This window comes from Tursiops truncatus, chromosome 14 (genome assembly GCF_011762595.2).
Source record: "Tursiops truncatus isolate mTurTru1 chromosome 14, mTurTru1.mat.Y, whole genome shotgun sequence".
NCBI classification, from domain to species: Eukaryota; Metazoa; Chordata; class Mammalia; order Artiodactyla; family Delphinidae; genus Tursiops; species Tursiops truncatus.
Window position 1 is genome coordinate 5,765,402 of NC_047047.1, and position 15,079 is coordinate 5,780,480.

Genomic DNA, 15,079 nt, shown 5'->3' on the forward strand with positions numbered 1-15,079 from the left:
AAGGTTCCTGTACAGGGGACGTCAGCTTGCATAACAGAATTTTCCGGAAGAGTTGGTGATAAACAACATTTCTGGGAACTGAATCATACTTTACACGTGTGAGTGGCTCACGGCCCACCCTCCTTCTCGATCCTCCTGCAAAGCAAAGCTCCTCAACCACCCATGAGTCTGCGTAACAGACTCTGACACACCTGCTTTCCATGAGGCCACAATTAACTACTTTTTTTTTAACTTTGAAATTCTAGGTAAAATGGGAGGAAGTTTGGATTCTTTTTTTTAATTTTAAATAATTAATTTTATATGTTTAGCCAAATTTAGCAAAGGTGAACGTGAAATGCTGTTAAAAGCAGTTGACTGTCAGTCCAATCTACTCTTCAATGCATTTACTAATTAATACGGCATTACCTCAAAGCATGTTCCAGTTACTTGATTACTTAACTAAGCAATTCAGTATATTTAATGGTGTTATATTCTTTTTTCAGAGGCATTGTTTATTTAAAAATTTTATTTTATATTGAAGTAGAGTTGATTTACAATGTTGTGTTAGCTTCAGGTGTACAGCAGAGTGATTCACTTATATATCTATTCTTTTTCAGATTCCTTTCCTATAATGGGGTTATATTCTTATCTTCGCCTAAAAAAGTCACGCAGTCGTCAATCCTTACAATGTGCTAAATTCCTGAGTCTGTGAAAAAGCTATCAGATTCTTTAGGACAGAATGAAATCATCATTCCATGGCCACGCTCAGATGTTTGGACTTATGAACGTAAACAAAAGTACATTTCATTTCCACAAACTTCTTTGAAAGAAAAGGAAACCCACCAATAAATAAAACAAAAGGAGATGGTCTGGTTTAAATGAAAATATTAAAAAGTTATCTCACAGCAAGATCCTTTTTGACCCACCTCCTAGAGAAATGGAAATAAAAACAGAAATAAACAAATGGGATCTAATGAAACTTCAAAGCTTTTGCACAGCAAAGGAAAACATAAACAAGACCAAAAGACAACCCTCAGAATGGGAGAAAATATTTGCAAATGAAGCAACTGACAAAGGATTAATCTCCAAAATATACAAGCAGCTCATGCAGCTCAATATCAAAAAAACAAACAACCCAATCCAAAAATGGGCAGAAGGCCTAAACAGACATTTCTCCAAGGAAGATATACAGATTGCCAACAAACACATGAAAGGATGCTCAACATCACTAATCATTAGAGAAACGCAAATCAACACTACAATGAGATATCATCTCACACCAGTCAGAATGGCCATCATCAAAAAATCTACAAACAATAAATGCTGGAGAGGGTGTGGAGAAAAGGGAACACTCTTGCACTGTTGGTGGGAATGTAAATTGATACAGCCACTATGGAGAACAGTATGGAGGTTCCTTAAAAAACTAAAAATAGAACTACCATGCGACCCAGCAATCCCACTACTGGGCATATACCCTGAGAAAACCATAATTCAAAAAGAGTCATGTACTACAATGTTCATTGCAGCTCTATTTACAATAGCCAGGACATGGAAGCAACCTACGTGTCCATTGACAGATGAATGGATAAAGAAGATGTGGCACATATATACAATGGAATATTACTCAGCCATAAAAAGAAACGAAATTGAGTTATTTGTAGTGAGGTGGATGGACCTAGAGTCTGTTATACAGAGTGAAGTAAGTCAGAAAGAGAAAAACAAATACTGTATGCTAACACATATATATGGAATCTAAAAAAAAAAAAAATTGGTTCTGACAAACCTAGGGGCAGGAGAGGAATAAAGACACAGACATAGAGAATGGACTTGAGGACATGGGGAGGGGGAAGGGGAAGCTGGGACAAAGTGAGAGAGTGGCATGGACATATATACACTACCAAACGTAAAACAGATAGCTAGTGGGAAGCAGCCGCATAGCACAGGGAGGTCAGCTTGGTGTTTCGTGACCAGCTAGAGGGGTGGGATAGGGAGGGTGGGAGGGAGACGCAAGAGGGAGGAGATATGGGGATATATGTACATGTATAGCTGATTCACTTTGTGATACAACAGAAACTAACACCGTTGTAAAGCAATTATACTCCAATAAAGACGTTAAACAAATAAAATAAAAAGGATCAGAACCTTAAAAAAAAGTTATCTCACTGTTTTCAGAGGGAGAAGCAATACATATTCATTGTAATTTCTTCCTTCTTTCATTCAGAATGAAAAGGTCAAGATCTTAGGCCATGTTTCATTAGGCAAAGTCAAGTTCTCTATTATATATATCATTTATAATTATTAAAGATTTTTTTGATGTGGACCACTTTGAAAGTCTTTATTGAAATTGTTACACTATTGCTTCTGTTTTATGTTTCGGTTTTCTGGCTGCGAGGCATGTGGGATCTTAGCTCCCTGACCGGGGATCGAACCCACACCCCACACAATGGAAGGCGAAGTCAACCACTGGCCCGCCAGGGACATCCCTATACTTATTAATATATATTATTGTAAAAAAATAAAATGGCAGTAAGGAATATTAAGTCCTTCCTAACTCTTTCTTCTAGAAATATGTTCTCTTTTTTACCTACACTCTCACTGAATTACTCTAGTTGCTTTCCTCCTTCACATGATTTAGTTTATTCTGCCTTGTTCCAGAGTAGAAGTTAAGTTCATGTCTATGTCAGAATGACACCAGGCCAGCTCACCCGAGGAGTGGTCTGTCTCTGGCCCTATGCGTGCAAACATTTTGAGGTCATGAAAAATTATATGAAAAACAACAAAACCTGAGCTACGATTTTAACAACGTACGCTTGTGTGTGTGTGTGCCGCGTCCTCGTAAGTGTTGCATGGCAACACAGTAAGACAGCAACACTGCAGGATTTATACCACCGTGAGGCCAAGAATGCCAGGGGCAGGAAGAACACGTCCGCAGCAGAGGTGGGATCGTGCTGAGTCGTCCAAAGCATATGCCTTCCTCTTTCTGTTGTCTCTTACCTCGGTTGCAGAAAAACAGATGCAACCAGTGCCGTGAATGAATTTTCTGTCTTCCCAAGGTACTGTTTGCTTTCTGATAAGCTCCTAAGTACCCTCATATGGCCATAGGGAGAAGGCAAGAGCATGACTTGGATTTAGACAAAGAGGAAGGAACTGAATTCGGGAAGAACAGCCTCAAGGAAACTTGAAAATACTGGAAAATATCGTGGTTTTACTCAAAAGCAAACATCTTGCCAGATGCTCCATGGAGCTGCAGCCAGAGCTGGGTTTGGAAGCCAGAATCCAGAACCAGGGTCCAGTTCTCTCAAGCCCCTGCCTGCCCTCGGGGGGCCCGGAAGGGGCCGGATGAGCAGAGTCCAGAGCAGGGCTCCCCATGGAACCCGGGGCTGCTCCCGTATCTCCCACAAGCTCACAAAATGCTGCAGGGCTGCGTGCCACGCTCCAGGGCCAAACAGGAGGACTGCTCTGTGAGGGATGGGCCTCTATCGTGGGAACGTGGAATCAGAGGATTCAGTGGGCTATGGTATCCACACTGAGCAGCAGCATGACCTTGGGGAATCACCCACTTTTTTTGGACTGTGGTTTCTTCCTTTAGTGGAATAAGAAATAACTCTGTACACTCTAAAATGTTGTATAAAATGTGGTCTTCTGCATGGAAACAACCCAAATGTCCATCAACAGGTCATGGAAACAACCCAAATGTCCATCAACAGATGGATGGATAAAGAAGATGTGCTGTATATATATATGTGTGTACACACACACACACACACACACACACTGGAATATTACTCAGCCATAAAAAGAATGAATGAAATAATGCCATTTGCAGCAATGTGGATGGACCTAGAGATTATCATACTAAGTGAAGTAAGCCAAAGACAAATGATATTGCTTATGTGTGGAATCTAAAATATAACACAAATGAACCTATCTATGAAACAGACTCACAGACGTAGAGAACAGACTTGTGGTTGCCAAGGGGAGGGGTTGGGGGAGGGATGGAGTGGGAGTTTGGGGTTAGCAGATGCCAACTATTATATATAAAATGGATAAACAACAAGATCCTACTGTAGAGCACAGGGAACTAGATGCAATATTCTGGGATAAACCACAATGGAAAAGAATATGAAAAAGAATGTATACATATAACCCAATCACTTTGCTGTACAGCAGAAATTAACACAACATTGTAAATCAACTAGACTTCAGTTTAAAAAACGTGGTCTTCTATTGGAAGGTGCTCATTTAGCCCATGTACTCTTCTGGGTGAGAATTATCTGCCCAGGTGTCCAGACAGGTGACAAGGAGGCAGGATGAGGAAAGCGTGGCCACGACAGAGCATTCTCCATCCATGATTGTGCAATCAGGGCCATTCGTGCTAGCCTGCTCTGCTCTTAACAGTGGGCACGTAAATCCTTAGTATCCTGGAGCATGTGGTGCCTGAAGTCCAGGTCTGTGGCTCTGACATGTCTGTCTGCAAGCAGATGAGTCAGATGTAGGTCAAGGACCTGCCTTCCGGCCTCCTGTCAGGTACTGATGCTGTCAGTGGCAAGGACTACGCCATGAACCCATTGTGGCCCCGAGACCTCATTTGCACCACCTGTGACTGAGCTTGCCGATGGTCTGGCATAAACTCCGTCACTGAGGACACCACCTGGCCCCAGTGGATCCCAGCCTTTGTCTTCTGGACTGGGGTTAAAACAAAATTAACCCCTCTATCCGAAATTTAATATTAAACAGGTAAAATGGCAAGACTCGTGGGCTGTCTGCTCTATGGTTTCTGGGTGCAAATGCTTCCTCTAGTTTAGATTCCAATTCGTTGTAGACTCCGTGTCCTCGAGGGCTATGTCTGTGTTTGGAAGTGTAGGACACAAATGATTCCAAGTCATTTCCCGATGGGGGGGTGGGGTCGTTTTTCCTTCCACGTGAAAACAACTTCCATTTCTATCGCTATCTGACCTCATGCTGATTTCTCCTCTAAAAAGGAAGACAGGTCAACAGAGCAGGCTCCTCTCCTTTCCAAGGAGGGAGCAGCCTTAGGAAAAGGCTGCCAACACAGCCACGTCTTCCACAGACAAAGCACGCATCTGTGTGCGCACAGTGCGTGTGTGCGTGTCTAAGTGCGTGTGCGCGTGAGTGACTTCACGTAGGCCAGGCAGAGGGTCGCTGCACCACACAACTCCAGGATACAACGTGAACTGTGTCGCCTTCATCTGAAATGTACATAGCTCCTTCCTGCCACCAGGAAATCAGTCTTTTTGGAGTTTGTGAGAATCCCACAACTATTCTTAAAAAAAAAAAAGGGCTTCCCTGGTGGCGCAGTGGTTGAGTCCGCCTGCCGATGTAGGGGACGTGGGTTCGTGCCCCGGTCCGGGAAGATCCCACATGCAGCAGAGCGGCTGGGCCCGTGAGCCATGGCCGCTGGGCCTCGCGTCCGGAGCCTGTGCTCCGCAACAGGAGAGGCCACAACGGTGAGAGGCCCACATACCCCCAAAAAAAAAAAAAAAAAAAAAAAAAAAAATCAAGGGAATGGGGGTGGTCACACCACGTTACACATGTGGTAAAATGACAGGACTATACACACACATTGTGCCCGTGCCATTTCCTGGCTTTGGCCTTGTCTCCTAGAGATGCAAGATTAACCACTGGTGGGAAAAGGGTGACTTCCTAGGAACCTATTATTATTTCAAAATAACAAGTTTAGGAAAAAAAAAAAAAAAGGAAGGAAACAGCAAATGACAAGAAGAGCAGGGAGGACCCGCAGAGCTTTGAGCCCCAAGGCTGGGCCGGGGTCCCCCTGTCCCTCCAGCCCCCTCCTCCAGCAGGTTCAGCCCCCGGAAGAATCCTGCAGCTCCTTTAGGCAAGAGCCCCTCAGTGGGGGAGGGGCGGGGGGGAGGACCGAGATGCCCACGTCTACCGCTCTGCTTGTGGATGCTGGACGCCGTGAACACCGGGATGAGAAAGGCCGTATCCCAAGATCCGGGGCCCGGCCAGGTCTTCACTGCCTGTCCCACTGACCGAGCTTCCCATCCTGGTTTGAGCGAGCATCACAACATCCCCAGAGCCTGCAGACTTTCAAAGGGTAACTTGGCAAACCAGCTCTGCTGCAAGTTCACACGTGGAGGGCAAACGGCTTACACCGTAAGGTGTCCTTACAAGATGCCTGGTGACCGTCGGGGCCGCCAGGGCCTCCTCCCAGGCTCTCTTCTAGTGACCCTTCCCCTCCCACCTCCCTGCAGGGCAGCCTCTAGCACCGCCATGATTCTTCAGTGAGTTCCTGCAGGGAAAGGAACTGGCTTGATTTGGGGGTGCTTGGCTGGCCACCAGCCCCCCAGGCCTTCTCCCCTTGCGTCTTGGGCCCCAGAGGGCTGCATGGAATGCTCACCATTTTACCAACGAGGAAGCCAAAGCAGAGAGGGGTTAAGAAGGTCACATACCATGAAAATGTTTCCTAGACGTTAGCTAGTAACAATCCTTCCCCAACCAGGGGGGTCAGTACTTGGAAAGCGGCCTTGGGTCCCCACTCCAGCGCATCAGAAACAAGACGCTCTCCAGCCCCGGCCGAGGGTGCGCCCGCATCCTTTCTCACCTCTGAGGGAGGCACCGTGTGCATCCACTCCCATCCTCTGCCTCACCAGGACCCTCAGCTGGGCCCTCACATCACAGCCCCGAGCCCCGAGCACAGAACTGAGATCAGGAAAGAGGCAGCTGGGCTCAGGGTAAGCTCAGGTGCCTTTGGCCTGAGACCTTGATACAGAAGGGGCCCCGAGGTTCCTCCACCCTTTGTCTGTCTCTTCCTTCTCAGCACATCAAATATTTACTCAGCCTGCGCTGAGGTCAGGGCATCGCAGGACGTGTGCCTGGATTAGGCATCAGGAGATTGGCACCGCCTGGAGGGAGAGACGCCCTCGGGGCCTCGACGTCCCCACCGGCAAACACACCTGATCTGGCAATAGCGACTGTGGCCTCTGCCCTGGTGGCTACTTGCGATGGTTCACAAGGTAAAATGAGAAGAAACCGTTCAAAGTGTTTGACAAATAAAGGTCTACAGCAGTGTTTTTCAAACGCCAGTGGACACACCAATCACCTTGGGATCTTGTTACAGTGCGATTCTGAGCGGGTGGGTCTGGGGCGGGGCTGAGACCCTGCATTTCTAAGCAGCGCCTGGCGGCACGAAGCTGCAGGTACACAAGGATCGCTAGGCATGGGTGGCAGGAGGGATGCTAAGTGTCCCCTGCTTCCACCTAAAGCAGATGGACACCGGGCGCCTTTGAGCAGAATCCCAGGCTGTGTCCTAGACCAACGGCATTAGCACCTCTTGGGGTGGGCCCAGCCTGACTCTTTACGCCCCCAGGTGACTCCCACCCACCCAGAACCACTGCTGATGGAGAACCCCTGCTCTGGAGCCTGAATGCCACCCACAGCATCCCAGCCAGTGAGGGGTCCGTCTCCACGGAGAGGGCACGCATGGCTTTCTCTGGCAGCCTCTTCTAGTTCCTGTTAGTTGAACTTACTAGAAAATTCTTCCTATTGAGCCAGAATGCTACCGTCCCCCCATCCCTCCTGACCCCCCATCCCTCCTCCTGGCCCTTCTACTCATTTCTTCTCGTGTGTCCAAGGGCTACACAGAACGACAGCCCTCAGATCAGACGATTATTTAAATTGAAGTGAAATTCACTTAACTTCACTTTAAGATCACGTAAAGTAAGATGTGGTCCACAACATCGTGAGCATTTCAATATTATCAAAGAAGCAAATTATTCCTATCTACCCATACGTGCCCCAGACTTTCTACTGACTTCCATGAAAAGGGTTAGAGGGCATTTTCCTCTAAAAAATTCACAATACCTTTTTTTTTTTTTTTTTTTTTAGCGGTTCGCGGGCCTCTCACTGCTGTGACCTCTCCCGTTGCGGAGCACAGGCTCCGGACACACAGGCTCAGCGGCCATGGCTCACGGGCCCAGCCGCTCCGCGGCATGTGGGATCTTCCCGGACCGGGGCACGAACCCGCGTCCCCTGCATCGGCAGGCGGACTCTCAACCACTGTGCCACCAGGGAAGCCCCACAATACCTTTTTAAAAAATCAGTGGTGAGTATTTAAAACCCAGGTTATATTATTTGAACTCGGATAAACTTCAGACAAGTAAACATCACGCCCTTAGAGCTGGGTATCAATGAAAATCGACAAACTCAACACCAACAACATTAGCAAACATTTCTTGCAACAAAGCAAGGCTGTTACCTGGATACTGTTGGCAGATCACGGAAGGTGTGTATTTCTATTGAGCCTAATGTACATTCCCACTGATGGCTCAAGCCAGGTGATCCTTCCAAAGGAGAAATGACGCAGCCACATCTCTCTCTTGTTTCTTTGTTCAGGTAGGTGTTTTCCCCTAGCTTATGGCTGTGGATCTGTCCCATGTTTTCACCCAACGCTGGAAAGATGGGCCGCTCGTTTCCTGGGTTCTCAGCTGTTTCCAAAGCATGCCTATTTTGTTATGGGGACGCCATCTCCTCTCCGCCCGTAGAAGTCTTGATTAGGCATAAATATCTTGCTCCCGTCTCCTTGCGGAGCTCCTGGGACAGCCCTCTAGATCCTTTCTTCCCCCCTGCGCAGCCTTCCTTGGCATCTGGAGCCCGGGGGCCACTGACCCCTGCACGGCCACGTGCACTGACCCAGTCCTTGGAGACCGTCCTCTGTTGCCGGCCGCCCATCTCAGCTGCTGCCAAAGAACCTTCCACGGACGCTGGGTTAACTCCGAGTCGTCACCACTTTTTGCAATCAGCATCGGAGTCCAGAGGGTCCACAAACACACAGCGTTCTGGGCTCAGCTCTACCACCGGTAATTTACAAATTCTGAAGTCCCCAGGCTGTAAGAGTATTCCACTGTGTTTCAGCCCTGTTTGATAAATCTGTTTCCCTTGGTCTCTGGTACTGTACGCTTCTTACAAGCCGGAGTAAAATCAGGAGGGTTCACCAACTGAAGGTAAAGCTGCATCTTAGGAAGACGATGGAACTCCCTAAGACATGTCAGGAAGGGTGCTGGACCAAGACTCATGGCACAGTCACCGCTGGAGGTTGGAGCGATGACCACAGCGTGCAAAAGCGTCGGAAAACGCGGATGCAGGCCTGTGAAATAGTGAGACGGTCCCTGCAGTTCTCAAATGAGAGTCCCGGGGAAGGCGCAGGGCTGCAGAGCCCACCCAGGGGCGGGGAGGCTGATGAATTTCAGATGTGCCAGCCCTTACGCGGCTCAGCTGTGTAGGAGAACAAATCTTTCTCAGAGCCAAACTGGTCCAGAAAGTTCTCTCATTATTTTATCCATGTTGGATGTAGCAATTCCCACAGCGATCTCGCACCTCCCTGTCTGCCTCCGCGGAGTGAAGTGAACATAACTGTCCCCTCTGCCTGGTGGTTCAGGGTCATCAAGATGATGGTGACGAGTGATGTTCGGGGTGAGGGGCTCCTGACGGGGGACCGGGTACAAAGTCAAGTGCACCTGGAAGGCCAAGCCTCTTTATTCTGCCATCAGCTTCTCTGCCCACCTTCACAGCACTTCTTCCCTGAGCCCCGGAGGGCAGGTGACCTCCTCCACCTCCAAGGCCTGAGGAGCTCAGCAGGGGTGGTCCTGTGCCCTGTCTGGCCGTGTGTTCCAGACAGGTGAGACGGCCGAGGAGACGGATGCCAGCGCCGTGTGGCTTTCCTAAGAGAGCTGAGCTGTGCCACCAGCACGCAGGCCCATCGCCCCTAGTAACCACCCTTCCCTCCCAGCCTCTCCACCCATCATGCACCAGCTTCCCATTTAAGCTCTTTATTTGCTACCACTGACGGAAGAGAACTGATAAAGGCTGTGGTTGGTTCCCAGATCTGCCTGGGCGGCAGAACTAAGCCGGAGAGCCACTAAGATACAGAGTGCCGGGCCCCCGAGAGATTCAGACACACAGCCTCCTCGGGAAGCCAGGTCCAAAGGAAGAGGCCAACACCTGAGTTCACGTGCCCTGAGGGCCTAGCAGAAGGGAGCGCAGCAGTGACACCCGCTGACCGCATGTCCAGAGCAGCGGAGGTGCCCCGAGGGGCCGGCCTGGGACCACACATTTCTCCACGCAGCTCATTCTGGCCCCCCAAAATGGTACCAGCCACGAGCTTTGGTGCAAAACTTTCAATTGTCCTGTCTGCCCTGGAGAAATGCTGAAAAGTGCATCTGTGGCTCCAGTGTGTCACTACAAGGACCAGATCAACGAACCAGCAACGCCCAGCTGACCCCAAAGTAGGCCTCTCTGTGTGAGGTCAGCTGCCGCTCAGGCAGGCCTGCTCTGATTCCATCAAACCCAACAATCAGTGTGGTGAAAGCAGAGAAACGCAAATAATTCAATCCACCGGAGTGTCACGGAAAAACAGGATTTATAGCATTGTGGGTGCTAAAAATAGCTTAAGAGCCCTCACTTGCGAACCCTCTGCACTTCACACGGTTTTCACCTGTCTCCGTTTCCCTTCTGTGCTAACATCATGTGGTTTGAAATTTGCTTTCCGCAGTGTTTGATTCCATGTGGGTGTTTTTTGCCTCATCCATCTTCCTTTGTGTTACTTCAAGGGGAAAATAGCCCTGGGAAAGCTTTTATGCCGTCTGCCATTGTTCTGTATTTAAGTACAAGAGTACACGCTGCTTAACCGGGGCCTTCAGACCAGGCCGACTGGCAAATTCCATAAGCTTTAAATCTTTGTTAAAAATGCCAAAGTAAATCACCTCCGGTCTACAAAGCCAGCAGAACACAGCCCTGCCCACGCTTTCAGGTCTCAACAAGTGTACGCTTCCAGGGACCACACAGGTCTGATTCTGTCCAGCCTCAGGAAAGGAGCTGTCCCTTCTCACCCTTCTGAGAGCCCAAGTAATGAGGCTTCAAACCCACATCTGCGTGATCCCCCAGTGTCGGGCGTGTGTCTTCTTAAGCTTTTTTTTTTCAACTGCAGTAAAATATACGTAACATACAATTTCCCATCTCAGCCTTTTTTAAGTGTACACATTCACAGTGTTGTGTAACCATCACGGCCATCCATCTCCGGAATTCTTCCAGTACCCCAAACTGAAACTCTGTAGCCATTAAGCACTAACTCCCCGCCGGCCACTGGCAGCCACCATGGAACTTCGTGTTTTTATGAACCTGACAGACCTTAGGAACCTTGTACAGGTGGGATTGTGCAATGCTGTCCTTTTAACCCCGGCTTCTTTCACTCAGCACAATGTCTTTTTTTTTTGGAGTATAATTGCTTTACAATGTTGTGTTAGTTTCTGCTGTACAATGAAGTGAATCAGCTCTGTGTATACATATATCCCCTCCCTCTTGGACCTCCCTCCCCCCATCCCACCCATCTAGGTCATCACAGAGCACCGAGCTGAGCTCCCTGTGCTATGCAGCAGGTTCCCACTAGCTAGCTATTTTACACATAGTACTGTATTTATGTCAAAACTAATCTCCCAATGCATCCCACCCTCCCCTCCCACCCCCGTGTCCACACGTCCGTTCTCTACCTCTGTGTTTCTATTCCTGTCCTGCAAATAGGCTCACCTGTACCAGTTTTTCTAGATTCCACATATATGCATTAATATACGATATTTTTCTCTTTCTGACTTACTTCACTCTGTATGACAGACTCTAGGTCCATCCACATCTCTACAAATGACCCAATTTCGTTCCTTTTTATGGCTGAGTAATATCCCATTATATATATGTACCACATCTTCTTTATCCATTCATCTGTCGATGGACACTTAGGTTGTTCCCATGTCCTGGCTATTGTAAATAGTGCTGCAATGAACACTGGGGTACATGTGACTTTTTGAATTATGACCCATCTCCTAGAGTAATGAAAATAAAAACAAAAGTAAGCAAATGGGACCTAATGAAACTTAAAAGCTTTTGCACAGCAAAGGAAACCATATACAAGATGAAAAGACAACCCTGAGAATGGGAGAAAACATTTGCAAATGAAGCAATGGACAAAGGATCAATCTCCAAAATATACAAACAGCTCATGCAGCTCAGTATTAAAAAAACAAACAATTAAAAAATGGGTGGAAAACGTAAATAGACATTTCAATAAAGAAGATATACAGATGGCCAAGAGGCACATGAAAAGATGCTCAACATCACTAATTGTTAGAGAAATGCAAATCAAGACTACAATGAGGTATCACCTCACACCAGTCAAAATGGCTATCACCAAAAAATCTACAATAAATGCTGGAGAGGTGTGGAGAAAAGGGAACCCTCTTGCACTGTTGGTGGGAATGTAAATTGATACAGCCACTATGGAGAACAGTATGGAGGTTCCTTAAAAAACTAAAAATAGACCTACCATATGACCCAGCAATCCCACTACTGGGCATATACCCTGAGAAAACCATAATTCAAAATGCACAATGTCTTCATGGTTCATCCATGTTGCAGCATGTGTCAGAATTTCCTTCCTTTTCATGGCTGCATAATATTCCCATGTGTGTGTGTATATGCCATGCGTGCTTATGGTTCTGATTCTACAAATGATGAAAAGAACTCTTTTCAACCTGCCAACATGTCCAGGATTCCAAACTCAGTTTCAATAACTACAAACTTGACAGACAAATTATCCAGCAGGAGGCCCACCACATGGTCACAAGAGTCTATCCACCCCACCTGGGGCTGTGGCCTGGAACCTGGTATTAGAGCACCCGAAATTCTAGGTTAGCAGCCAGCCTGTGGTGAAGAGCCCCAGGGTTCTGGGCGTTCCCTGCCTTTACCACACGGCAGGGCTGTAAGAGAGCTTGCAGAAAACTGATGTCTTACTTTATTTTTATCTCTTAAAATCGTAATTGCTATATAAGAATTGCAAGTTTCTCTGCTGAAGCAGAAACCATGCCTCCAGCCTGGGTGAGGCAACGTGGGGTGCTCAGCACATGGCAAGTTCAAGTGTAATCAATCTTTGTCACACTCCACTGTGCGGGTTTTATTCCACTACTCTTCTCTACTTGCTGGACAACCAAGCCTTGATTACACATTTAAAACCGCCCTCTGATAAAAAGCAACCAGAGGCCCCTCCCATTTTTCAGGTTCACTGAACTGTGAAGCTACTTTCTGTCCTTAAGCACTTCTGAAGCTCCATAAGGCTGTAGAAAGTCCCAACAAGGAGCAACAGAGAAGACACAACACCTATATAAAGGGTGGTGACTGGGATTATGAGTTTACTCAGACCTTCCATGATGTGGGTCCAGCAACCCTGCTTATTGTGTAAACCAAACAAATCCCCGTTGAATTATGATAAAATTAAACACTTAATAACATAATTCTAAAATATTTAGAGGTGACATTAATAAGTGAAGTGGCATTTGAACAAAATGTAAAGAATAGAAGAAAACACAGAAGCTTAAAGGACAACATGGCTGAACTGGCGTGTATCACTGGTGATCTTGTGTGCGTATTTCCATTAACTCTGCAATTTGGAGCCAGGTAGAAAAAAAGGCATCTATTCATAGCGTACTCTTGCAAGATTGAAATTGTGTTGAGAAAATGAGCCATACCGAACAATTCTTAAAGATAGGTATATTCATTGTGTATTCTCAAAGAACTTTTAATTGGCATCTGTTTATTTGTTAATTTTTTTGTGTGCACAGAACCAGTAGGTCTTTGGTACCTACTGGAACATAGTCTGCCAGTCACAACAGATATGCAGACAAATAATTCTCTCTGTCTCTGCAGACAGATAAAGTCATTGTGTGATGTAACAGAAGCGCCAAGGTGGTGGGGCTTAGAAATCTGGGATGGCTTCCTGGAGGTGGTGGCTGAGTGCTGGGTAAACAGAGTTGGTAGAAAAGGTAACAGTCACCTTTCTGGGCTTCTCATGCAGTGTTCAGCCACAGAACAAGCCAAAAGCAGTCACTGAAGGCCCACCATACTGAGGATGTTTCTAGAATCCATTTTTTTAAAAAAGGAACTTACAGATAGCCTCAGCAGGGAAAAAGAGATATGGGACAATTATCAATATTAATGAAACCTGAAAAAATAGTATCTGTCTACCACTTATTTGCCCTGTTTTGGTGCTTTGAACCCATCACGGTTACTCCTCAAACAAAACAGAAGTTTGTTATTGTGATGTCCATTTTACAGATGAGGAAACACAAGGTCAGAAAAATTAAATAACATGATAGTGGCTAACACGTGAAGGCCTCCTAGGTTCCACGTACTGTTCTAGGTACTTTAATACATTTGATCTCATTTTATCATGTTAGTGGCCCTCTGACCCCTTTACCCAGATGAGGAAACTGAGGCACGGAAAGACTAAGAGACTTGTCCACGGTCACCAGCTAGTTAGTGGCACTGCCACCAAGCGGTCTGGCTCCACAGTCCATGCTCCTGGCCATGAGGCCATCAACGGCCTGTGTTCTTTCAGCTATAGATGAGCCTCTTCTGCAAAACAGGCATTGTTTTCGGTATAAATTAATTCTCCACTGTTCAAGATTTTGCTTTAAAAGAAAAGCTCCTCTAATGCCATTAAGTGCTATTTAACTTCACTAAAATAGTGTTTTACATGTTTGTTGTTGTCTTATTTCCAAGACTATGTCTGCTGCTTGAAACGTGTATTTGCCGTGAATATGTAAATAGATGGAGGCAAGATAGCTGTCTTCCCCAAAAGGTCTGAAATTGAAGACCCATTCCAGGGTGGAGGAAGGCTCCTGATGGAGCACAAAAACCATCAGAGTCTAACTTCATTAAGGGAGGGTTTCTCAGGGCACATCACACACTGTCTTTTAACAAGCCGAGATGCATTTCTAGTGTTTCAAAGGGCAAATGAGGACCAGGCTTAGGAGAGGAGGGAGCCATCGGGGGAGCAAGGCTTGAGCTGGTGGGGCTGTGAGTGCAGGTAATGCAGAAGGGGCATCTGGATACAGGATGCTCCAGGGAGGAGCTGAAGGAGGGGAGAGTAGCCTAGTGAGGCCTCAGAGCAGGGCCAGCAAATGCTTTCCGTAAAGGGATAGATAGTAAATATTTTCAATTTTGTGGGTGGGACATTACGGTGCAAAACAAACGGGCATGGCTGTGTCCCAATAAAACTTTATTTACAAAAACAGGC

At 46.8% G+C, this 15,079-nt stretch overlaps 1 protein-coding gene across 7 annotated transcripts in view; it reads right to left on the reverse strand.

Annotated features, from left to right (window-relative positions):
* NPAS2 (neuronal PAS domain protein 2) overlaps positions 1-15,079 on the reverse strand; it is a 182,003-nt gene that overhangs the window by 119,395 nt on the left and 47,529 nt on the right. For 2 of the 7 annotated variants that reach the window (XM_033838607.2, XM_033838604.2), the window contains exon 1: positions 8,219-8,505. The exons of 3 other annotated variants lie outside the window; for them this stretch is intronic. In XM_033838607.2, coding sequence (XP_033694498.1) covers positions 8,219-8,397 — 179 coding nt within the window. In that variant the 5' untranslated portion in view covers positions 8,398-8,505. Of the gene's footprint in view, positions 1-8,218; positions 8,506-15,079 lie in introns of those variants that run through there. 2 more of the 7 variants (XM_033838602.2, XM_033838601.2) reach the window with 2 other exon arrangements.